The following is a 24430-nucleotide window of genomic DNA, read 5'->3' on the forward strand; positions in this document are numbered from 1 at the left end:
GTGCCTGGAAGTTTCATACATCATAAAACCTGTTCGGAGCTCTTCTTGACCAATAAAATTCAAAAATTTTTAGCAAAATTGGGACTTTTCAGTCATTTTTCGCCAAAAAGTCCAATTTTCAAACGCGATTTTGAGGGTGTTAGAGTCGAGATAGACCCCCAAAAAATGAAGCCTCAAAATCGTTTTTTGACCCGTAGAATTCATTTCCGGGGTCAAAATTTTAAAATTCCGAAAATCAATTTTTCGAAAACTGTTGACGGGGGGGTCCTTAAACCACAATAAATATAGCTCAGCTAAGCTGAGCTCGGTCAGCTCAGCTCCAGTTAGGGTTTGCTCAGCTCAGCTTAGCTCAACTACAAAAAAAACTTCTCGGCTCAGCTCCGCTCAATGATCTCTGAAAAAGACCAGCTCAGCTCAGCTCACCTCAAAGAAATTATTACTAAGGCGGACTCGTCTCAGCAAAAATAAAGCGAAATTTGTAACTCTGATTTTAGATGAAATTTGAATGTGATCCTTGTTAAATTGCATGATTTGAATAAAAATAAATAATCAAACATTGACTCCTTGAAATTGAAATTATAATCAATAAGATGATTTTCCGTGTTTAATCAAATGAATATTCAGAATGAAGAATTTTGTTCTTTGTGCTGAGAAATAAATATGGCATCATTTGTACAGATTGAACGGGTTGAAGGTTCAGAACTTGAGTTCGGCGGTCGGGTTTTTATATGTTTCAACTGAGGTCGGCATTTGACTGGTGTTTTCGATGACTGAGTCGGACTTATCTCCTGGCCTGAAGGAATTATCAGCATCGATTGCAAATTGCAATATGTCCGCAAATTGAAAAGGGCGGAATAGAACACTCATTTTTAAGGCAATTTACTTACGGAGTAAATAACCTTGAGCAAGTTAGACTCATTTGTATTTCTTTTCGCCAGCGCATTAATTTTCTTTTCAGTCTCATCGCGTGCTTAATATCATTTGATTCATATTGATAGGGTGTTAATTTTAATGAATGAAATCAGAAATCGGAGCACTGAATTTTTAATATGGCTATACATTCTGAGTACCCCTGCTTCTTTAGGGAGATGTCCTTGATCGTGACTTAGGGGTTAATTTCTCGTTGGAAGTACCTCTCGATTCGTGTAATAAATAACCGGGTTCACAGCGGAATTCAGCCAGCCAAGCCAAATTGAGAAGCCGAAGCATTTGTCGAACAGGGCAGACTCAATCTCGATCCCCGACGTTAGGTAGACTGATCTGACAGTACTTATTCCAGGTTTTTTGTCATAAGTATCTCCGGCATTTTTAATATTTAGGTCAGACGTCAAAGTCTCCTCCTTGATTTTGATTATTAAAAAACCTGGCTTAGAACAACAAAGGGAACCCAACAGACGACAAAGGCGAGACTAAGTTTGACGCAAGTCATCGTCAATTTTATTTCGCGAGATTTTGCGTATTCTGCTCTTCTTCTTCATTTAGTTTCAAAATACCAGCTTTCAGTCGATTCTGATGAGATTTGAAACATTCCTGACACTTTTTCGAACATCTTTGCCCTCGACTTTCGGCTGTCTTTTGATCGTGTTCTCTCTCAATCTCAGTCCAGTCTTTGCTATGCCAACATTCGCCAAGATAATTATTATTCCAGGGAGAATGAATGAAACGGCCGTCGAGGAAATTGTCATGATTGGGTTGAATGATGCAATGCACATGGTTGTTCCATTATTTTCTGCTTCTGAAAACACTGTTTTTATTAATAAAGTATCGTTTATTCGGCTAGGTGCGAAAACAAGGGATAAATAAAAAATTGAAGTGATTTTACGAATCAGGCTTTTGATTGGCCGGAAGGCAAGAAACAGCAATCTTATTGGCGAATCCAAAAATTTACTTCCATTTTTTGTTTTAGTGAGAAAATTAAGCCGATTTTCATAAAAATTTCTAGCCAATCAGATATCCGCATTCGGCCAGTAGGCCGATCAGATTTCAGTAAAAATTCATGCCTTTTTTATTCATTTTCTAGGTCAAAATTGACAACCTAAACTTGACAGATTTTCAGCAGTCATTAAGAAAATGTTGTCAGTACAAAGCCTCATTCAAAAAACACCAGCTACAAAATGAGTGAACTCCAAATGGAAATGTCAACCTCTTTTTTAAAAAGAGACCTTTTTGAATAATCATAAGCAAAATTGGACAAAATCAAATATCCATCTAGTTTTTTTACAGTTGCTCAATTATTGCTGCCGTTTCGGAGGGTTTCTTTTTATTTGGAAAGATACAGTTTTTCGTTTGATTGAGTCAACTGTACTCTTTTTGACTGGAGGGGATTGAAAGATTAATGGATCTACCTTTTATATCGACAGAAATGAGCGAAATCGGACTGAGCGTCACCAAGGCCAAAACGATTGAGATGAGCCACATGAAGCTTATGATCAATACTGAGAACGAGTCGTTGTACCATGAGGGCGGAATAGGCTTTACGCACATAAACCAGCGGTCTGAAAAGAGCTGAATTATTCACCCGTTCGCAGCGTACTTTCCAGAAAAAAAGGGGAAACCGTAAGAACTCAGATGAACTTCAGTACTTACCAAGCGAAATGACCATAAGCGACAAGCAGGAAACCGTGCAACATGTCACATCAGTTCCAACCCAGGAAAGACTTATTTCGGGCTCTACTCATCCTCGAAAAAGAACAGTAATGCAACAGTTATGAGCTCTGATGAGCGAGCCCGTGACATGGAACGTTCGTCGGCCAGCCCCAAATATGCTGGTACAGTGCAATCGGGGTGATGAACACTCCAATTAACATGTCGGCAACCGAATTGCTTAAAATAAGCTTTTGAAGGACAAATGACGCCAACAAAGATAAATTAACAAAAGGATGGTTGAACCCTTATTTTTGAGAGTCAAAATAAAAGTTCGACCGAAAAATAAAAATAGACACTTTTAATTTTGGCAGGTGTTAGGAACAGACAAAAAAATTCGACAAATTAAGCATTGAAATTTTTAACCAATCAAAAGCCTGAATAAACCGGCGAATCATCAGCCAACAATCCGCCCACGCAAAATTTATCGAAATTTTTTGTCGGTTCCCGATGCCACCTCCTTAATTTTTCCTTTTTCATGACTCATTAATTACGATTCATGAATCATGATATATAAATTATGAGTCATTATTCTTTTTTTCAAATTAAAAGATCGAACTTAACGATAAATATCTGTTCATTTTGTACCTGAGTAAATAATTGAAAGTAATGCGTTTTCGCTTCTCAGACGTAACAAAGGATATTGCATGCTTTGGCCGACTGTATATTAGCCCAAGGATCGTGATTGTATTTCCCATTATAATCCAGCTGATCAGGATAACTTTAAGCCGGATCAAACGAAGCAAAGAGAGAAATCAGATCGCTCTCGACAGAGCTCGTTCTTTTAGCGGTTAATTTTTATTGCCGATCCGGTTCCTGCAGCGGAAATGCCGAAAAGAAAGCTGGGCGAAGTCTGGTTTGCCATTTGAAAGGACTCTTAAAATGCAAACTCTCTTTTTTGAAACCTTCTTTCAACCTTCATTATTTCAATTTTCGCTGCTTTCTCAAAAGTGGGTTCAATTTAATAAGCATAATTGCTTTTTTTCGCTCTGTTTTTAATTTTTCCTGTTTTCTTATTTTTTCAAAGGCGCAAGGAGGTAACTGTATCATTTGTAAATGCGCGACCGAATTCAGAAGCAGGATGAATATTTAAAAAAGGAGAAATGGAATATTTACAAATTCAAGATCGAAATTTCTTTTTTTATGAAAATTTAAATGAAAAAACTGATAAAAATGAACGTTTTATTGGTCTTATCTAAAAATTTGAGAATTTTGACAAATATTTTTGGTGCCCTCAACCGACAAAGAAAAATTCGACAAATTTTGCCTGGGTGGCTTCTCGGCTGCTGATTGGCCTATGAGCCGAATTCAGGCATCTGATTGGTTAAAAATCTCAATCTAAAATTTCTCGAAATTTTTTGGTTGGTTCCAGACACCCATATTTTTGGGGATGTAAAGACCATAAGATGTTTTAATTTGGGGGGAGGGGGGAGGTGTCAGGAACCGACGAAAAATTCCGACGAATTTTGCGTGGAAAATCAACCAATCAGAAGCCTGGATTCGGTCAACTAGCCAATCAGCAGCCGCATATCCCCCAAACTCAAAATTTGTCGAGATTTTTTCGTCGATTTATGACACCACCCGGATTTGGCCAAAAATTCATTTTTTTGAGATAAGAACATATTCTGAAAGCCCAAGTCAAAATTAGTCGATTCCTAAATTTCTAGGGCTCAATGACGTCATTATGACGTCATTTATGATGAATTAATGTCCGAAAAGGCTCCAAGTTCATGAAACTTTGGAACGCTTTTTGAGGCGGTTTTTGCTTGGAATAGATTTTTCTATTGGTGGCATTTTGTTCGCCATGAAAAACTACGTAGGGACCCGAGGTTTATTTTTCGAACCGACCGGTTTCAAAAATTGAACTGGTCGGTAATGGTTGATATTCAATGGTTTGATCCCGGGTCCCTACGTCGTTTTTCATGGAAAATCCGAATCCGTCAAGAAAAATAAAATCAGAAAACGTTTTCGGCTCGAAAAAGCGTTCCAAAGACAAAATTTTCAAATCAGCCTGATGACGTCATAATGTCGTCATCTGACCCTAGAATTTTGTGATTCTGTATAACTTTTAACGGGCTTTTAGAATATACCAATATCTCAAAAAAAATTTTTTTGCCCGAAAAATTCTTATAGTAATTCATCTTTCATAAAAAAACATATTCATTTTGATATATCTTGGTAAAAAGTCAAAAATTCAAATCAAAAAACCCAGGCGCAAAATCCACAGAAAAAATCGAGATTTCGGAAAAGACAGTATCGACTTACGCAGAGCCCCGTCATAATGCTGTAACATCTTTTCAATTTCTTGTCAATGCTGTCTGCCTCTAACTGTCTCTTTTATTCAATACAGGCTCGGTTATTTCCGAATCGACTGTTCTATCGATAATTAACGATCAAGTTCATCTTTCTCAAAAAAAAAAAATTACGAAAGATTTCTTTCGAAAAAGACTTTTCTTTTTTCAACAAGCGGCTACAACATTAGCGGACAGCTCAGTGGCACCACAACTTGTCAAAGATTTATAACGCGCCCTAGACCACTGGTGAGCGGCGCAGGATAAACCACAAAAGCTGAATACAATTATGCAACGCCGATTCGACGTGACAATATGATTCTGCTGAAAATGGACTGAAACAGAAAAGCTGTCGCAATCGCTTCTTGACCTACAGTAGTAACAAAATAATCAAGTTGAAAAAATGCTAGCCAAATACAGAAATCTTATTGGTCTAAAATTTTTGCGGAATTTTTTTGTCAAAATTGTCCCGAAAATTTCGAAAAATTATGCAGGGAAATTTTCAACCAATCAGAAGCCTTGATAGGGCTAACCGGCCAATCAGCAGCCTAACCCCTTTTTTACTCGAGTGTAATCCCGGAAAATGCCGATATAAAATAAGGGTGTCAATATGATGTCTATCGCTTAAAAATTATAAAAGATATTTTTGAACACGGGAATTATGAGAACTTGATTCTGATTCACTTACATTTTCGCACTCTTTTTGCTTTAAAAAATAAACTGAAAACGCTTGATAAAGATTCTCTTTGTCAGTTTTGGGGTATCGAAGACTGCGATGAACTATTTTAGCTAAAATAAAGACTGACGGTTCAATAAAAAGTCATTTTTTCAGACGTAAGGAGGATCACTCCTTCGCGTCTTAACCTCTGCTCAGAAAAGTTACTTACTTTCGGAAAAGTCATTAAGCAAAGAATAAAGCCTTTTATCCCTTCTTTTAATGAGCATAAGTTTTCTCCAAGGGTTAAATTAGAACGCCCCTACTCACCATCTTTCAGCTCCATAAATCTTCTTTCCTTCTTGCTTTCAAAAAAAGTCAGACTTTGACAAGAATCTGAATAGCCAGTTACTCTTTTGAGCGAGGTTAAACCCAGCGAGCCGTAATCACCTGATGCTAAGAATAAGAAGCCTTCTGGACAATTGCTTCATTTCCAAGGACAATTACAGGCTCATCAGAGTCTGATGATCAGACCCAGTTTTCTTTTTCTGCAAATAAGCAAACCTGATTCTCAGAAAAAAATTAAGACAGACTTTCAGTGATTTTAATTTTTATTGCTTTTTGGACATTTCAGAAAGGAGCTTTTCAACTTTTGCGAGGCCAATTTTAACAGCTTCTCTTTTTGCATCATTGTGGAAAACAGCTCGAATGAAGCCTCCGGAAACAATCAAAATCTTCACTTGAACTCCTTCACTATCATCTCCGCATCGCTTGATGAATTCTTCCTGAGAATGACCTAGATATTTTCGGTCAGTTCTGAAAATGTCACGAACGTCACGAATATCGCGAATGTCGCGAATGTCACGATTTTGCTGAAAATGTCACGAAAATAGAAGGATGTTTTCGTAATATTCGTGACATTCGTGCCATTCGTGACATTGATGACATTTTCAGCATTGTCGATATTTATATTATTATTTTCAGATCCTGGCGCGAAGAGGAGGTTACCTTTGAGCTTGAATCGAACGATATTTGAGTGGACCATTTTTACATCGATTTCGACAAAATCAAACTTTAAAAAGAGGGTGACCCGGGTTTCCGAAAATTGAAATGAGAAATAGTCATCCCTTTTTCCTTCGAAACGACATTCGCCAAAGCTTTCGCGTTCTCCGTATCTTCATGAATTCTTTTCGACATTTCTGTGAGTCCATAGAGCGATGCTGCTGCAATAATTCCCGCCTGGCGCATTCCTCCGCCAAGAGCTTTTCGTACTCGGTGACATCGCTTTATCGTGGCTGCGTCAGAAACAAGAAGAGATCCGACCGGTGCACCGAGGCCCTTTGAAGTGCAGATGGAAACGCTATCAGCAAAGGCGCACAATTCCTGAAAAAGAAAAACGAGTTTAATTTGTTCCAAGGCATTTATTGGGGTTACCTTGATCCCAATGCCCAGATGTTGAAGAGCATTAAAAGCTCTGGCGCCGTCCATATGAACTCTGAGCTTGTGTTTGTTTGCGAACTCGCGAACTTTGCACAGCCACTCGAGGGACGGAACAGAACCACCCATCATGTTGTGCGTGACTTCGACGACGATCGCCTTTGCTCGTGGAAAATGAGGGTCGTCGACGGTATGGATCAGCGTTTCAAGATAATCTTAAACAAAAATTTTAAAAATCGAAAATTTTTTTTTTGGTTCAAACCAAGATCAAAGCTCCCATCATCGTTATTCGGCACTGTCCTGACCATGACTCCTCCCATTTGCGAAACATTTCCCTGCTCGTACAGCGCGATATGGGATTTGTCGCCAATGAAGATTTCCGCGCCACGCTCCCAGCAAGTTCCGAGGATTCCGCAAAGATTGCTCATTGTCGTTGAAGCAAGATACAGGCCCTTTTCTTTTCCGGTCATTTGAGCAGCGGTTTCTGAAAAGTAAAGCTTGATATGATATTTTTTATTGATTCATATCCTCAATGTTTTCCAAAAGAAAATAAACAGGAAACGCTGCCAAAAACATCTGAGAAAAAAAAAATCATCAAAATTAATCTTATTTTTTTTCATTTCGATGGCTGATAGCGAGGATTTTCATCGTTCCTCGCCTTCTGATCAGAATAACGCGAAAGAAAGAGCGCATAGAGATTCAATTGACAATATCAATGCAGCTGAAGAGCAGTACAACTGGATTCTAAAAGACAGCACTGACTACCGCCCTGGTACTGTCGCCTTGAGAGACAACGACGCAGAGAAGCCTGAAGGATCATGAGGTGTCCGAGAAAGATGCGACCTTGTTTACTCTCTGATCAATAAACTGGGCTTTGATTGACCTTTTTGAATCCTGTCATGGAAAATTGTCTCGATCGTCTATTACTAACAGTAGACAATAAACATGTTAGTCAGGCGAATAAGAGAAGATTCTCATAATATCTGATAGACAGTTAATAAGAGAAAATCATTAGCAGTTATCTTTTGACGCAAAACAAAGCTATTAGCAAAGCCCTCAATTTTTACCTTGCAAAAGATTCACTGTCGGATCTTCTCCAAAAACATCGTCGCCAACTTCAGCTTCGGCCATGAGTTTCCTCATCTCCGGCGTCGGCTTCGTAAAGGTATCAGATCGTAAATCCAATATCATCACCATTTTTTCTCTGTTTTTTTTCAATCAAATTTGCGGCAAATTTGAATTGCGCGAGAAAAATAATGAGCCGCAAGGCAAATACGACAAAGCAAATAAAAATTGATGAAATCATGGAAGATCAGAAAATTATTCTAGAAAGCGTTGTCGTTCAATGTCACCCAATGTCGAATTGGTTGATAAAAGATTGAAGAAGCTTTTTGGCTTCCGACAAGTGACCACGTATCCTCGACCACTTGTCGGCTGAATTATTCAAAAGGCTGAAGCTCGATGCTTTCCGCGAGGGTTGATTAATTTTCAATCATTATTTATTTGTGTTTGTCCGAAGATAACTGTCATTTCTGCAATTTTGACTCCAAAGGAAGTGAAGAAAATTTGCGGTTTTGAAAATTGATTTTTGAATATTTTTTTGTTTATTTCAACAGTCGTTTGCAGAGTTGTAGAAATTTCTGATCTTTCTCGCAGCTCGAATGATTTGGCGATAGACCTTGCCTCGACCGACACAGGCGTTGTTTCTAGCCCAGCTGTTGAGCGCTGCGTTCACTTGAGAATTCAAAGTGCACGTATTGCTCTCGTGGAAAACTTGAACATCGTCAGAAGTGTCACTCGCTCCGAAGCCGTTTTCTTCGTAGCAGTTTTCGCCAGTCGCGGAAGATCGGGCCTTTGCGAGGATTTTATGGAATCGGTTCACAAATCGGTTAAATTTTCTCTCGTCTATGATATTGCCGGCGATTTTCTATGATTATAAATAAATGACAGTTTCTTTGGTTTTTCTTACCCCAAAGTAATATTCAATAATATCAAGTCGATCGGCTTCCACGAGCTCGAACTCGAAACCGGCGAATCGATTCCAATTTCCGTCGAGATCTACTCCGTTGGTAAAGTCGGTTGTCATGCTCACAGTGGCATCGCCACCCAAGACGAACATTTTCTTGAAGCCGTCTTCGCTGGCATTGACAAGATCTGGTGTCCATTTTCCTCCTTCTTCCTTTGTGCCTTTTCCAGCCTCTGATGCTACACCTAAATTGGTTCCGCAGAAATTGCTCTCGACGCCGTTGGCGATCACCTTGACATGATCGAATGCGCAGTTGGGCTTAGGACCATGGTCAGGGAGATCATAGCCTTGGCCGTCGTGCCAAAAGCCAATCGACTCGATGTCAAATGTTTTTGGCACGATCCAGAAGCCAGCAACGCCGCGAAGGGAAATGTCCCAGGTGCAGCTCAGGTAGTTTTGGTAGCTACCAGAAGCGAAGTCTGGGGACGAGAAGGTCTTTGGCCTTCTGATGGTGCCACCACAGTTGGTTATTCGATCGGGGGTGGTCCAAGGCTCGCTGTTCATTGTCGACATCGTGTATGCTTCAGTCGTCTCGTAAGAGGAGGCAGCAGCGCCAGCAACGAGGGAGAAAAACTTAGGACAATTCAGGTTATGGACAAATCTCTATCTCTTGGACTTTACCTTCATTTCGCAGTTTTAAATCAAACTGTGTGATAATAAAAAGGAGCACCAAGAGCTCCTTCCTTATCAACGGCTTTCCCTGACCTTTCCTCTAGGTGGCGATGCGAATTAAAACTCGATTATATCATATAACTTCTATTGAAAACAAGAAAACACGATTGTCGTTTGGTGTCCAAAAAGGTTATGAATAAGCAAAGCCGATGTAATAAACGATTGAGCAAATGTTTTACGACAACATTCTCACAAGACAACTAAAATATATTTCGAGAAATGCGATGACGGAAACATGTTTTTCCTCAAGCTAAGATGAGGGCTCTAATTTGAGCGAATTTCCAATATCAAGTGATTTTTTTGCATGAATTTGTTCTAATTTTTTGATTTCTAAAGAATGAAGCAGGAGAAAGAGTGCAATTAGAATTCGTACAGGACCAATTCTTCTATAATAAAGCTAGAATTGGTATGATACGAAACCTTTTCTCGGTTAGGGGTTAGGGAAAGGGGGCCGGAAAGTGCCGTCTTTGGGGGTGCCGGGGCGGGGGCGAAGTGAGGCTTTAGGGTTAGGGTGATCATACCAATTCTAGCCAAATTGAAGAAGAATTGGTCCTGTACCATTTTTAATTGCATACTTCCAAACAGGAAAGATCACCGATTCAGACTATATAATATAGTCTATATTTGATTCAGAAAACACATTATTTCGGAAAAGGAACATCTTTGAGTCCCATTATTCCGCACTTGGCGCCGGCGTATTTGCAGGAAAACTCGATCGTGTCTTTCAAGGACATTCCCTCGCTCAATTTCGCTTAAAAATCATTATCCAAATGTCCATCATGGGTCCTACCAATCGTAGCTCCAACAAAAGAATCGCCAGCGCCGATCGTATCCACCACCTTTTCCGGGCTAAAAACTGGCGAGGAGTAAGTTCCATGTGCATCACTAGAATTTGTGGTCAGATTTATAAACGACTCATGAAAGCAACTTCAAGTTTCCGTAGTGTAGTGGTTATCACGTTCGCCTAACACGCGAAAGGTCCCCGGTTCGAGCCCGGGCGGAAACAAGTTTTTTTTTGCGGGCCAAAAATGAAAGTCGGTCCGAAGGTCTGTTTACCTGGCAAACGCTCCCTTATCTCCCCAGGGACAAATAAGCATCGCATCTTTTACAATCTTCTCTCTTCAAAAAAGATCCAAAATCATCCATTTCTCTTGCCAAAGTGCTCGATTTCGACCTCTTCCTGAATTTCTTGACCATTTCATCGCCACTTTCGCACCCAAATTTGCCGGTAAACTCTTTGCTGACAAAGACCACATCAGCTTCTGTCCCGAGTCCTTCAACTCCTTCGTATGTTTTTTCAAGCTCAACAGAAACTTTGAAATCAAGAGCGGGGTTTTTCTTCCGTTCTTGAAGAGCATGAGCGATCATTTCTGAAACATCTGGTCTTTCTCCTGATTTTGTCTATTTTCGGTTCGAGTTCTTTTTTCCTTATTTGTAATTTTGGCAATTCATCTATAAAAAATATTAAAAGAGACGTTTAAAAAATTATCGAGTCGAAAAAACGTCTCTTCTAGGAAAAAAACGATGATGTCCATAGTTTTTTTATCCCGAACCCGTGCCCGTCCTTCAAAATGAATCCATTTGTACTTCGTCAAATCGAGTTTTTTGAAATCTTCAGTTGTTATTTCCGGCATTCCGCCCCGATGATGCACAATCGTTCTTGTCCCATTTTCGTTGTTCAGCAGGATAATCGAGCTCGGAAGAGGGTGGGGAAATCGAACGCAGTTTTCAAACGCGATTTCGAGGGATGAAAGATCTTGTTCCGCGAATTTTGATGCGACGTCGTTGTCTTCCTTGATTTCAAAAAAACGAGTTGGATGAAGATTTTTTGCTCGATTTTGAAATTTTCCTAAAGAACTCATGGCGCCGAAGAATTCACAGGATTTTTGGAGATTTCGAAGAGTTGTACAGTTATTGCTAAAAGAAGGTTTTTATAGCGAGCCTATCATTTGTCACAGGGGAAACAAACTTTGAGTGATCGAAATTTGAAGGCTCAGCTTTTCTTCATCAGATTCTTCCTGTCCGATAAAATCGTCAGATGAAATCAGATGAATTATTTCAGATATTTAGATCAATTTTTTACCTGGCATTCCCGCCTCTTCGCCAGCTCATCCCGGCTGATCGTTGGTCCGTATCTTCTTTTGGAAATCCAGCGACTTCCGTAACTATATCCAGGCAAGTTAAGCCAACGCATAAGATCCGCTTTTCCTCCATTTTCTCTTTCACTTTCAAAAATATGGCGATTTCTATCCGTGACGAGCGCTTATCTTGCGGCGAGCACTCAGCTTGGAGAGTCAGCTCTTCATTTTTTATATTTTACTACGGTTGATTAGGAGGCTAGCATTAAATTTTATTTGAGGAAGGAAGGGTCTTTTGATGGTCTAGAAAATATCAATAAGGATTCGGCGACTAAATAAATAAAAAAATGAAATATATTAAAATATTTAAATCATTATTATATTTGTATTAGATAATATATTTTTTTTTTAATTTTGTAATTATATTATATATTTTTTTTATTATATTTATATAATATTTAGATTATATTTTATTATTTATTTTAAATAATAATATGATAAAAAATATTATATCAATAAATAATTTTTAATTAAAAAATATTTCATTTTATGACAAATCTAGACAGAGAAAGTGACCTTGACCAGAATCCAACTTGTCAAAAAATAATGCTTTACATAGCGAAAAACTTCTATTTGCGCCGCAGTCGCCGGGAAAAAAACGATTTGGTCTGTTTGTTCACTTCATCTTTGGAGCTTTATCTGGACTTGGCAAAAACGCAGCACAAACAAACAAATTAATAATTACCCTTTGCCGGTAGAAGGTGCTTTATTTTGCTCCAAAAAGCACATTCCAGTTCGAGATGAGATTGTTGCTGCAGCTCGCGCTGGCGCTCAGCGTCGCTGACGCGAAGATTCACAGACGAAAGAGGGTTAACAGCAATCCGAGAAGCAGTGTTGGAGGATGGTCCTATGAGTTGCAGGAATGGTTGAAATTTTTCATTTTGACTTTTTCCGAAATTAAAAGTTTTTTTTCTCAGAAATTGATAAATAGAAATAGAAATTTCGACCTCTGAAAGGCCGACGAAGCCGATGTCCGCGGCCCTCGACCAAACCCAGTTTCCTACAACTGCGATGCCAACACCGCCCTTGGAGTTCCAGTCAATTCCTGGTGCAAGTGCAACGAAGTCAGCTGCCTGCCCCTCCAGACCTGCGTCGTCGTCATCGTCCAACTCGGCTGCGACATCCGAAACGAAATCGGTGCCATCGCCAAGACCATCCGAACCGTCGTCGATGAAGTCCACGATGCGGGCGTCATTCCTGGAACCCTCAAGCTCGGTTTGATCCGATACGGTGTCAAGCGCAACATCAAGATCGACCTCACCCTCATCGATGGAATCAACTACTTCGAAGATGTCATCTCCGACGTTGTCCTCCGATCCGTCGACGACATCCAGCCAATGAACAACGCCCATTTCATCCCTGCTTTCTACAAGGCCTTCGACATGTTCGAGGAGTACCGTCAATTCGCGCAAAACCAGCACGATGACCAGTTCGCCCAGTGCGAGGAGAAACTCGTCTACTACATCACCAACGGTCATTTGCAGTGCGAGGATTGCATTTGCATCTCCGAGTTCGAAACACCCCTTTCCGATCGAAGCGAAGTCAGCAAGTTCAACGATTATATCGACCCCAAAAAAGTGGAAATTCTGAAGAAATGGCGAGGAACTGCCGGCGGCGATTTCTTGGAAAATATTTGCTCTGACTATTTGACTGAGCAGAGAAACAAGTGCTGCTTGGACTTGTCTTCTCCTTCGTAAGTTAGCTTTCTTTCTGGCAGTTTTGACCTCCATTTCTAGATGCGTACACACCGTACAATGCTCCCAAAGACAAATCGTCAGCTGCTCAGATGCAAAAACTCTCGAGGAGTTCATTCGCCGAGATGTCCTCCAGCCCCTTCCATGCCACAGTATGACTCCGACTGTTTGCGTCATGCGAAACAAGGTCATCTCCATGTTCAAATTGATGGAAATCCAGTGCAAAAACCAAGATGTCAAGCTTCTCGTCCAGAGCCCCAACCAAGTTCCCTGCTCGTATTCGAAGCATCCCTTTGAAAATCGACGAATTCTCACTGACAACAGGTAAAACACTGCTCTAGAAATTTTTTTAACTTTTTTTTCTAGATTTGAGGATTGCTACAATCCAACTGTCGTCGATGTCTTGAAGAACTGGCAACGAGGAATCACTTTCGAGAAATGCCGAGATATTCAAGCTGTAAGCACTTTTTCTCATTATAATTTCAAACAACGATTCAGCTCATGATCGAAAACGGAATGGAAGTCCGAGACGCCTCCCTCTTCACCCGATTCCAGGGACGACAACCAAAGTGCTCCGCCTACGATCAAGCCTCCAACCGAGATTCTTCCGTCAAAAACCAGGCTGTCACTGACTCCATCGCCGACTGTCTTGTCCATTACTCTAGGTAAAGAAGATTTCTGAATTGCTTACTCAACCCTTTTTATAGCAACAACAAGATCGAAAACTGCGGAAGCCGACGATGCGATTGCGACATCTGGCTCAAAGTCGCCGCCTGCGACTTCCAAGACCCCAACATTTGCACCAAGCGACCTGAGTGCTGCTCGAAATCTGGCTGCTGCGGACCCCGAGGTCTCCCTGGCCCCCGTGGTCTTCCTGGTCCAAATGGTCCGCGAGGAGCAGCTGGCTCTCCTGGTGGAATTGGTGCTCAAGGCGAATGCGGTCCTGCCGGTCCCAAGGGTCAGCCCGGACCAGTCGGTCTTCCAGGCGCGAATGGTCCTCAAGGACAAGCTGGTAAGAGAATCCCTTGTGTTCTTTTACTAAAAAAATGACCAAAGGTGCTCCTGGCAAAAATGGCCTCCCTGGACGACCCGGAAGCCCTGGCGCCCCCGGAAATCCCGGAAAACAAGGTGACCGTGGACAAGCTGGCGCTTCTGGCGAGCCTGGTGATGCTGGCCTTCCCGGAATCGGCGGACAACGAGGACCACCCGGTCCACGTGGACCTCCAGGACCACGAGGTGCTCAAGGACCTTCTGGTGGACCCGGACGAGGAATCGAAACTGAGGAATACTACCGAGCGTACGTCAGGAAGCTCCGAGAGACTGTCATGACAAAGCTCCGCTCTTGCCAGCAAAATGGATATGCTTGCAACGATCCTTTGGTCAAGAAGCTCGAGGGAATTCTTCAAGGCGCTATCAATGAAGTCTGCAAGTGCAACTGCCAGTTGGACTCAAGGTTAAAAAAAGTATTGAAAAAATGACCTCCATTCCAATTCTAGCTCCGGTTTCTGCCCCAGCCTACCCGACCGAGGATACGCTCCAGTTCGAAATCCCATCAACGATCAATGCCCAAGCTACGGCACGAACTATCCGGCACCAACTTTCGCGCCTACTTACCGACCACCAGTAGTCCCCAGCTGGGCACCTCAGCCAACCTGGAAGTCAGTTGTCAGCGCAGTTCCCTTCTACGAGCCATCTGATTCCGATGATAGCGTTATCAGCTTCAACCAGAGTGGAGAGCCAGAACCGGACAGCTCTATCTCAGGTGAAAATTATTTCTAGAGAGAAACTTTAACAATTCTTTCAGACTCTGACTACGACTATGCAAGCAGTTCGGATGACGATCTCTTCGGCGAGGAAAAATGGGCTCAATTCGACCGAATGCGTCGAAGAAAACGAGTTCATCAATAACAATGCTGAAAAATCCTGACTATATTACTAGTTCAAATTTCAAATAAACAATTATTCGGCCTAAGATTTTTTATCAAAATTGAAAAGCGAGATAAAATTTTTTTGAACTTTTATTTCATAAATAAAAAAATTGTACAGTTTTTAAAATAATAAATATTAACAGTGATAAAACCGTCCAAAATAGCCCATTTTGAACAAGGTGAAAAGCGATTCACATAATTTTTGTACTTTTTCGCATCAGAAAGGGGATAGATTCTAGAAGTTCGCTTCAGGCAGGAATTGACAGTTAATAAGGGGCAGTTTACAGTTAGATTTAACAAGGTTTTCCGGACTTGGCAACCATAAATAAAAGCTTTTTAGCAGCAGATATCGTGCTGGAAGCCAGAATCCGAAGAAATATTTCGCAGAGCAATATCAGCAAGTTTTTGGCGAAGTCGAGCCTTTTCGGCTTCGGAGAGGCTTCGGGGTCGACGGTGAGCGCTCGTCGCAAGTCCTCGTCGTTGACAACGATGTTGATGCTGTGGCCGGAGGCGGCGCCGCTGTCATCGCTGGTGTTTCCAGCGCTGTGGCAGGGCGAGGCTGATGGGTCGGAGGAATGGGCGTCCTCGGAGATGTGATCGTCGGAGATGACGTCGACTTCTTCATCGACCTCGGGGCAGTCGATTCGGACGGTGTCGTCTTCCGATTCGCTGTCCTCGCCGACCAAGGCGGAGATGGAGAAAGAGTGTTTCTTCGGCTCTGAAAAGAAAGAATTAAGAATTTTTTCGATGAAAATATTTAAAATTTGGAGTTTTATTATATAAATTTTTGTTGACTGAATTTGTTCTGTATATTTACTGTTAGTTTGTGGCGCATCGGAGATCATGCTGGCGATGCTGTGGTTGGTCGACTTGACAACAGGTTTTGGCTGAGCGAGGCTGTGCTGGCTCATCGAGCGGATGAGCTGTTGCTGCCAGGCGGCTTGTTGCTGTTGCTGCTGGGCTTGGAGCTGGTATTGCTGCTGGAGCTGCATTTGGCGAACGTAGTTGAGATTGTTCATTGCTGGGTTGTGGTGAGCAGCGGCCATTTGTCGCATCTCGAGGACGGACTTCAATGCGGCTCTGTTGGCCAGATTGGCTGGTGGATAGGCGGGGTAGGGAGTGGCTGGGGCACCGGAGGCAGCGGGGAAGCCACGGCCAGGAGTGGGGATCATGTCAGCTCCGCGAGGAGAAGCGTCCACCTCGGCAGGGGTCTTTCGGTGCACTTGACGCTGGTGGCGGCGGAGTGAGTTGATGTGGCGGAACTTTTTGAGGCAGATTCGGCACTCGTAGGGTTTTTCGCCGGTGTGGATTCTAGAGAACAGGTTAATAAATGAGTCGCGGAAAGGGAAAAGGAAAATGTTTTCTTCCTTGATTTCGATGATTTCTTACCTCATGTGGACAGTCAAGGAGCCGAGTTGACTGAATGTGACATCGCAGTAAGTACATTTGTAGGGTTTCTCGCCAGTGTGAACTCTCTCGTGCACCTAAACAGAGGCTGTTTATTACGGAAAAGGGTTTAGTGTCTCTTTAGACGGGGTTTTTACTAAGGTGCGGTGGTGCTGTGTGCTCGCGTGGTGTAGTAAAAACGTAATTAATCAATTGACATTTGTCAACGTGCGGGGCAACGTGGTGCACCGCACCGAGTTACCACACCACCGCCAAAGCGCGCTCCACCAAGGGAAAATTGCTTAGACGAAGTTGCGAAATTTGAGCTTTTTCAAGCGGAAAAAGTCAAGTTTCTTCAAGTTCAAAAGCATTTTCTTTGATTTAAAATTAAAAATTTTCTTAAGGGTCTCACTTCGATATTTACCTTAAGGTGACAGAGGTAGCAGAAGGTTCGGTCGCAGTATCGGCATTTGTAAAGGTCTTCTTTTCGCTTTCCGTTTTCGTCGAGCTCGACATTTTCGCCATCGAGGTTCATGTTTTCGATTTCTTCCAAGTTTTCGCATTTTGGATGGGTCGGAGAACCAGTTCGGTTGGATTCGCCATCGGAGCCAGAATGGCCGAGGCCTTCGTCCGATTCTTCGGAAGTGCAGCGTCTCTCCATTTGAAGTCTAAAAATCGTAATTAGAAAAAATTTTTTGAGAAAAGGGGTTGAAAAACTAAGGGTTGCCCTAAGGGTATCTTTGGTGGTGCTTGGCGCGAGGCCAAGGTTGGCGCAGGGCCGACCTTGGCCAGGTACCAAGGGCAATTCCACGAATTTACCCCGGCGTTTTTCGCGAATTGGCACATTTTGTACCACTCGGTTCAGAGGGGTTAAAAATTTTTATTTGATGCTTACCGAGCAGCTTCGTACTGTCGAAGATATTCTTTATGGTCGTCGTTGCACATTGTGTTTTTTAAGGGTCTCTCTTCGTATTCTGCTGTTTTTTCAGAATTAAGGGTGTCGTCTTCGTTAAATCTCTGTTTTTTTTGAAAAATTGGTTCTTTTGAAATTGGTAGTGTTATGTAAGACTATTTGCAAAGTGTGTTCACTGGTTCTTGCAAAGTGAGGATCTGACTGTCGCAGGGCTCGTCACAAGAAGAACATTCGGTTGGGGAGGGCGCGCGCGCTAAGGTGAGGGCGCCGCTCCATGCTCGCGCAACGCGCGCTTTCGCGGAAGCCTCCCCGAAATGAACATGTCGCTGCCAGCACATTGAGCTCGTTCTGATAAGCTCACGTTATGCAATCGCCTGACGCACTAGAAAATGAGTTCAACACTTGTTATCGAAGTGATATTACGATTAAGGGCTTCCGTAAGGGGCTTTTTAGACGTAAAAAAGCTCAACTCTCCCTACTTTTAGCTCTTTTTTTCAAAAGAAATAGACAAAAATCATTTTTTTTTAAATTCAAGATTTTCCTGCATAAAACCGCTGCTTTTTTTGAATAAAAGATAAAAAAGGATTTAATTTTTTGAAAATTAAAAAAAAAATTTTCAAAACCCAACTTTTTAAGTTTTTTTTAATAATTTCTTCTTTTTGGCAGATTTTTTTTGAGATAACATGGTGACACCCTTATTTGCACCCTTAATTTTGAGAAAAAGAGAAATTTTGTCTTGCTGTTTTTCTTTTTGTTCCGCGATGCGTTAGTTTCACTCAATGGAACCTTGATTTTTCGGCGAAAGGCGTTTCTGGTGTTTGATTTTGGAAGCTCAATTCTGAAAAATTTGCGCTTGACGATGCGCGCTAGGGCCGCCGCTTTAGAGGTCAGCGCGCGCTCGGCCGAGACCGAGTCCTCTGATTTACAGCAGCCCGGTTCCATGAAGAAACAACTCTTCTGTAAACCCCAGACTAAACAATGAGCTCGATTTGGGGGGCAATAATTTAAGGGTTTTTGACACTGCTCAAAATCGAGGGAATTTTCTTTTTATCTGATTCATAAAAGATGCTCAATATTGACCGTAATTTTTCGATCAATTATCATGGAGATACCCTTATTCTATCGAAAAATTATTTTATGAAATTTTTGGCAAGAATTTATCTGTTTCGTGTACAGAAAAAATAAGGGTATATCCAAGCTAGAAGCTTCAGAAAAATCGTTCTGAAATCTGAATTTAATGCTGGTCACCCCCTTAATATTAGGAAAATACTTAACATTTTGAGAAAATTTGAAAAATAAAGGTGGTTAAAAATTTAGGGTGTCACTTTGTTAACCCTTAAAAAATCCGAAAAAATAGGGAGAAATCAAATTTCTTGTTCCAAAATGAGCTTTATCGGCGAAAAAAATTATTGCCAATGCGATAAGGGGCGCTCATAATATCGGTGTTCTATTTGTCGACTCTAAACGGAGCCTGTTTAGGCAACGCAATGTTCCACGAAGTCGGCGCTGACACGGTGAGCGGCAACGTGAGGCCGCGCAACTCGGCCCCGGTCTCGTCGGTCTGGTGCAGTGTGGTGCTCAACTTAGACGCGCAAAACACACGTTAATTACCACACTGCACCACCACCATTGCCAGGACACTTCCTGGAGCTAAATCCTCGACACCAGAGCACCTTGCAATAATTCGCGCAAAATGGAACTACCAAAGACGCTTTTCATCGAATTAACAACATAAACAACTCGCTGGAAGAAATTTAATCAAATTTCATCTTTAGGCTCATGAAATCTTTTTTCGGGATGTTAGGCGAACCGATATAAATTCTGCATGAAAAATCAAAATTTTCGGATAGTTGTTTTCTGAAACCTGATTGGCCTAAAAACTTTATCCTGAAATTTTAGGGGTGGTAACGATTAGGATTAGGAATTTGGTCTAATTTTATTGTCGAATTTTGGGGAGCTGTCAAGAATCGAAAAAAAAATTTCGGTGAATTTCGCGGGGGCGGCTTCTCGGCTGCTGATTGGTCGGCGAGCTGAATCGAGGCTTCTGATTGGCAGAAAATTTCCACGCAGAATTTTTTGAAATTTTTTTGTCGGTCTCTGAGTCAGAGTCTGACACCTTCTCCAAATTCGACTCTTCAATTTGACCAAATTTACGGTCAAAACATTTTTACCGACTACTTTTTTTTATAAGCTTTTAGCCAGCTTTGAAATTTGAGTCCCCTGACACAAATTAAAGTAATCGACATTTATCAAAATAATTATCTTGCGTCAAGATTCTTGACTCTTTGGAATTGTCTTTTTGACAAAATGAGTTTTATCTTTTTTAATACAAAATAATTGTATTTGATATCGAATCATGAGGATCGTTTTCGAACGTTTTCGTTTATTTAAAACATCATCAGGAGGCTTTTTGGCCTCCTTTGCGCTCGACTAACTTTCGCTTGTATTCCTTTTTCACTTGTTTTCTGCTTTTGAAAATTTTGATTCAGTTAGCTATCTGTCCAGCTTTTTCACACACCAAGTTAGTTTTCTTTCTTTTTACTGTCGTAACAGTTTTTAGTTTTCCTGATGATGTTTTAAATAAACGAAAACGTTCGAAAACGATTCTCATGATTCAATATTAACGCAGTCAATCTCAACAATAAATCAGGGTGGGGAATGTCTTAAGAAAATTTAACGGCACCGGCACGGCACGGCACACCAAAAATTCCTGTGCCGTGGCACGGCACGGCACGGCACGGCAAAAAATTTAAGAACGCGTGCCGGGACACGGCACAGCACGGCATGGCACAGTTTTTTTCTTTTTTTCTCGTAAAAAACACTCAAAAATTTTTGAATGTAATTTTATTTAATCAATTCGTCTGCAACGTAGGTATCGACCGAGAAATTTCGTGAAAAATTATTTTCGAAAAATTTTGAATTTGTTTTTGAAATCTGAATAAAAACCATAATTTGAATTAAAACCTGGATAAATTGTATTTTAACAGTTAATGGGGGTGGGTGGGATTTGGGAAGTAACTGAAATTGATCACCTCAGAGTTCCCTGCCATTGTCAAGCCCCTTAAATTTAAAAATCAAGGAACGGGGCTGAAACGGCCCGAAGGGCCGTCAAGCCCCTTAAATTTAAAAATCAAGGAACGGGGCTGAAACGGCCCGAAGGGCCGTCAAGCCCCTTAAATTTAAAAATCAAGGAACGGGGCTTCGCCTAACCCTAACCCCAGTGCCGCGGCACCGTGCCGTGTCCAAACTGAAATTCACTGAATGGAACGGCACGGCACGGCACGTGCCGTGCCGTGTCCGTGCCGCAGTGCCGTGCCGTGCCGTGCCGTAGACCTTTCCCCACCCTGCAATAAATAATTGTATTTGATGGTTTTTATCGAGATGATAAATTTTTACAGAAAACTTTATTCTCAAACAGAATTTAGAATCTTCGCTCAAACCTTTTTATTCCTTCTTCTTTTCAGAGAGTCGCAGATTTCCGATTTGCAAATTGAAAGAAAGAGAGTCATTGAAATTAGTTTTGAAAAGTGGTTTGAGTAGGCCTCGCTGGTTCCGTGTTAATTGCGTCAAAGCTAAATTTTTGACGAGGAACTTCCCAAATCCCTGCTTGGCGATTAATATTCACCCGCGATTTCCTTCTTTTTTGGAAAAGCTCACAACTATCGTCGGTTTTCAATAATTCAAGAGCACGTGGCCGGCCACGATAGCCCGTCCGGAGTTCTCAATTTTTAAAAGGCGAAAACGTTCGACGCTTGTGAATTTTTCAAGCTACAGGCCAAAACCATTTCCACTTTGAGCAGAAATATCTATTATTCAAGCAGAGCTTATCATTTGCATCCTTTTTGGGTACAGACCCAAAAATCTGGATCAAATGCAGTTATTGCTAAAAATAGGGTTTGCGGTTGGTTAGGGTTAGGGTTAGGCTTCACCAAAGTGACTCTTTTGGGCGAAAAGAGACTCTTGGGGGTTAGGGTCAGGGTTAGGGTAAGGGGTATCATTATGTTAGTTAGTAAGTATTTTTTTTTTAATTTATATACTGATCCCCTAATTTTATTTCTCAAAAAGACAAAACGAATTTTTTTCTTTGAAAAAGCTTTTACACAAGAATTAAGGGGGTAGAACTAGGTTTTTCCAAAATAGCAAATTCTAGACCGACGCTCAAAGCCAGGCAAACTTAGATATTCAAATTCTCTCTTCGGCTAAAGATAGAGTAAGCGTAGACATTTCTCTTAAAAAATTTTTTCGTCAATAGATTTTTGCGGAAGAAAGCGGAACGTCAACCCATCTCTTCAAAAATAGGCTTTTTTAAATAGCGATTTTAGCTAATTTTCGTCCTCAAATTTCTCGAGTCACGTGACTAGCAAATTTTTTAAATTCCATTTTAAAATAGTTCAACCCTTTTTTCTAGCAACATCCATGAGGAAATTTCCTTATTATAAGTAATAAAGAGATTTTCTTATTTAAAATTGCTCTCGAAAATTATTTATACTCGAAAAATCTAGTTCTACCCCTTTAATATTATGACACCCTTATTTTAATCAGCCAAAATGGAGACTTGTTTTTGCAATATAAGCTGCTCATTTTTTTTGAATCATCAATCATCATATAAAGATATGTCGAAACGAGCTCCAGAGTCTACGAGACGAGCAATGCTACCCCAAAATATCAAGTAATTAAACCCCGTTTCAACGATAATAAACAAAAATTATCAATTTTACCATCTTCCCTCATAACAAACTACGATCAATATATTTTACCAATGCAAAGTTTTACTTGACGCAAAATAAGACTTATAATTTGATCATAAAAGTCCAGAGAGAAGAGATAGAGAGAAACTATCTTTGATGAACTTTTGTTAGTCTCAATTTGTGAAATTACTGTTTTGTCCTTTCAGAAAGCGCCAAAAGACGATTGGCATTTCGCGGCTGCAGAGCTATTTCACGCTTAAAAAGTGCAGGTGAAGTACTTTTTCTCGAGGAAAAATCGACAAATCTAACTCGGATATATTTAATTTTTTTTTCGATAAAAAATATAAGGGTGTTACTATGTAAACTTCGATTGAGAAGCAGGGTTCGGCAATATCAGTCTAATACTTGAATACAAGCTTTTCTCAGGCCCTGAGTCAGGTTTTGGACAGAGGTTGTTAACGCCGAAACGCAGGGCGACCAATTAATTGGTACAAGGCCCTTTAATGCCTCATAAATCAACTTTTACTTTACGCTAGAAAAAAATGAACCCCCACTTTTGGAGCTACTTTTTATCGAAGAATTTGATTCCGGTGTCAAAAAATATTTTTTTTTTGAAAATTTTTGATTTTAGCTATTGAACGAAATTTTGTACTCGGATATTTGTTTATTCTTTCAACAATAAATTGTCATTACATCGTCATTCGACACATTTGGAAATAGGCATATTTAGTCATATTTATGTTATGATATGGGTATAATATGGGGATGAAATTGAAGCTTAGCGTCTGAGAATTATTTATCTCTATCATTTATTCAGTAGACTTATCAGTTTCATAGTTAAAAAGGGGTAAAAGGTGCATACCAATTAATTGGTAGATCTGCGTTCAACCTTGAAAAAATTTTATGCGTTCCGGCGTTAAGGGTACTACCTTCGAGTTCCATTAGGTGTTGGGAAAATCGCAGGTTGTACCCTTAGGTCAGAAAAAATGCAGAAAAGCTCGATTTTTTAAAAATTCTACGAGCTTGAAAATTGCAATCGAAAGTTTTTACACTAAACGCGTCAATTTGCAAAGATCCATTTTTCGAAAATGTCAAATCTATCTTTGTCCCGACAGGTGCATATTTATTCTTTATGAAACGCAGCTAAACAGCGCCACGTTCACGATAATCGCCAAAAGTCATGGCCAATTATTCATTATTTTCAATTTTCAATTAATGATTGTTTTCCTGCGCGCGAAAACCGCATCTCCGGCGAGCACCTTTTGGCCCCACGTTGTTTCTTGACTTGTGCAAGTGCCCGGGGCTGCGACTCGGTGAGCACGAGAGGATCCTGTTCATCGAAATTTCCAAGCACTTTCCAGAACTCATGCGCGCGCGCCAACCCTGCCCCCTCTCTTTTCGCCAATTTGTTATATAAACTAGCGATTTTTTTAGTTTTTACCTGAATCATATTTTTAAAAAGGATTTGTTTTGACGACATAAATATGAAACAGATAAAGAAATAGAGAATCATAATATGAAAATACAAGGATTTTTAAAATACGATTTTAATTGATAAATTTAGTAATTTAATTATGATAAAATATTAAATAATTCTATATAAAAGAATAATTTTTTTTTTAATAATAAATTTAAATTAGATAATAAAAAATCATATTATTTATTCATTTAATAAAAATAAATTTTTCTAACAATTTTTTTTAACTTCTCAAAAAACAAATGTCATTTTTTTTTGATGATCTTGAAGAAAAACATTCTGGCCAAAAATTGAATCACATGTTTGGCCGTAAAAACGCTTGGAGTAAACAAAACGCGCTCCATCAGATAAAATTCAATAAATCAGAGCACCGCTTTATCGCCGAATATTTCTTCGATACAGGGTCGCCATCGAGGTCCTTAAATTTTGAGGAGACGAGCAGTTGACGTGCCGAATTGAACCTTCCGGCTTATTCGTTGCGC

The 24430-nt window shown here is 40.5% G+C and overlaps 5 protein-coding genes and 1 non-coding gene across 6 annotated transcripts; 2 read left to right on the forward strand and 4 right to left on the reverse strand.

Moving 5' to 3' along the window:
• Nucleotides 1–6200: 6200 nt before the first annotated feature.
• LOC145703771 (uncharacterized) lies at nucleotides 6201–8256 on the reverse strand. The gene is made up of 6 exons (XM_081781161.1): nucleotides 8094–8256; nucleotides 7289–7510; nucleotides 7024–7241; nucleotides 6724–6972; nucleotides 6598–6661; nucleotides 6201–6385 (listed from the first exon to the last, which is right to left on the reverse strand). Exons 1-6 carry the CDS (start codon nucleotides 8221–8223, stop codon nucleotides 6201–6203), a joined length of 1068 nt encoding a protein of 355 aa, XP_081637287.1. The 5' UTR covers nucleotides 8224–8256.
• Nucleotides 8257–8616: 360 nt separating this feature from the next.
• Nucleotides 8617–9805, reverse strand: LOC145712106 (uncharacterized). The gene is made up of 3 exons (XM_081789796.1): nucleotides 9674–9805; nucleotides 8996–9625; nucleotides 8617–8953 (listed from the first exon to the last, which is right to left on the reverse strand). The coding sequence occupies exons 1-3, from the start codon at nucleotides 9677–9679 to the stop codon at nucleotides 8636–8638; spliced, it is 954 nt and encodes a 317-aa protein (XP_081645922.1). The 5' UTR covers nucleotides 9680–9805; the 3' UTR covers nucleotides 8617–8635.
• Nucleotides 9806–9922: 117 nt separating this feature from the next.
• Nucleotides 9923–12004, reverse strand: LOC145703781 (ketohexokinase-like). Its single transcript, XM_081781172.1, has 6 exons — nucleotides 11808–12004; nucleotides 11542–11641; nucleotides 11278–11511; nucleotides 10803–11125; nucleotides 10515–10609; nucleotides 9923–10475 (listed from the first exon to the last, which is right to left on the reverse strand). Exons 1-6 carry the CDS (start codon nucleotides 11936–11938, stop codon nucleotides 10366–10368), a joined length of 993 nt encoding a protein of 330 aa, XP_081637298.1. The 5' UTR covers nucleotides 11939–12004; the 3' UTR covers nucleotides 9923–10365.
• TRNAV-AAC (transfer RNA valine (anticodon AAC)) lies at nucleotides 10658–10730 on the forward strand. Its single transcript has one exon. It is a non-coding gene; the product is annotated as a tRNA-Val (tRNA).
• A 598-nt stretch (nucleotides 12005–12602) lies between the features above and the next one.
• Nucleotides 12603–15530, forward strand: LOC145703814 (uncharacterized). The gene is made up of 9 exons (XM_081781209.1): nucleotides 12603–12671; nucleotides 12819–13555; nucleotides 13599–13880; nucleotides 13923–14013; nucleotides 14055–14221; nucleotides 14264–14568; nucleotides 14613–15009; nucleotides 15053–15318; nucleotides 15361–15530. The coding sequence occupies exons 1-9, from the start codon at nucleotides 12603–12605 to the stop codon at nucleotides 15462–15464; spliced, it is 2418 nt and encodes an 805-aa protein (XP_081637335.1). The 3' UTR covers nucleotides 15465–15530.
• Nucleotides 15531–15558: 28 nt separating this feature from the next.
• Nucleotides 15559–17967, reverse strand: LOC145703916 (uncharacterized). Its single transcript, XM_081781328.1, has 5 exons — nucleotides 17766–17967; nucleotides 17295–17538; nucleotides 16874–16968; nucleotides 16302–16795; nucleotides 15559–16202 (listed from the first exon to the last, which is right to left on the reverse strand). Exons 1-5 carry the CDS (start codon nucleotides 17813–17815, stop codon nucleotides 15778–15780), a joined length of 1308 nt encoding a protein of 435 aa, XP_081637454.1. The 5' UTR covers nucleotides 17816–17967; the 3' UTR covers nucleotides 15559–15777.
• Between the last annotated feature and the right edge of the window lie 6463 nt (nucleotides 17968–24430).

Source organism: Oikopleura dioica, chromosome 1, assembly GCF_907165135.1.
Source record: "Oikopleura dioica chromosome 1, OKI2018_I68_1.0, whole genome shotgun sequence".
NCBI lineage: Eukaryota > Metazoa > Chordata > Appendicularia > Copelata > Oikopleuridae > Oikopleura > Oikopleura dioica.

Bases quoted from the DNA above. Each gene is read 5' to 3' on its own strand.
- LOC145703814 (XM_081781209.1), top strand. From the start codon at position 12,603: ATGAGATTGTTGCTGCAGCTCGCGCTGGCGCTCAGCGTCGCTGACGCG. The intron at 13,556-13,598 runs GTAAGTTAGCTT...CTCCATTTCTAG, and splicing joins TTGGACTTGTCTTCTCCTTC to ATGCGTACACACCGTACAAT. The intron at 15,010-15,052 runs GTTAAAAAAAGT...TTCCAATTCTAG, and splicing joins AACTGCCAGTTGGACTCAAG to CTCCGGTTTCTGCCCCAGCC.
- LOC145703916 (XM_081781328.1), bottom strand. From the start codon at position 17,815: ATGTGCAACGACGACCATAAAGAATATCTTCGACAGTACGAAGCTGCT. The intron at 17,539-17,765 runs GTAAGCATCAAA...TACGATTTTTAG, and splicing joins CGACAGTACGAAGCTGCTCG to ACTTCAAATGGAGAGACGCT. The intron at 16,796-16,873 runs GTAAGAAATCAT...CCTGTTCTCTAG, and splicing joins TCCTTGACTGTCCACATGAG to AATCCACACCGGCGAAAAAC.
- LOC145703771 (XM_081781161.1), bottom strand. From the start codon at position 8,223: ATGGTGATGATATTGGATTTACGATCTGATACCTTTACGAAGCCGACG. The intron at 7,511-8,093 runs GTAAAAATTGAG...TTTACTTTTCAG, and splicing joins GACAGTGAATCTTTTGCAAG to AAACCGCTGCTCAAATGACC. The intron at 6,386-6,597 runs GTAACCTCCTCT...GAAAATATCTAG, and splicing joins CGTTCGATTCAAGCTCAAAG to GTCATTCTCAGGAAGAATTC.
- LOC145712106 (XM_081789796.1), bottom strand. The intron at 8,954-8,995 runs GTAAGAAAAACC...TTATAATCATAG, and splicing joins TTATTGAATATTACTTTGGG to AAAATCGCCGGCAATATCAT.
- LOC145703781 (XM_081781172.1), bottom strand. From the start codon at position 11,938: ATGGAGGAAAAGCGGATCTTATGCGTTGGCTTAACTTGCCTGGATATA. The intron at 11,512-11,541 runs CCAACTCGTTTT...ATCAAGGAAGAC, and splicing joins ATCGAGCAAAAAATCTTCAT to AACGACGTCGCATCAAAATT. The intron at 10,610-10,802 runs GAGATAAGGGAG...CACAAATTCTAG, and splicing joins GATGCTTATTTGTCCCTGGG to TGATGCACATGGAACTTACT.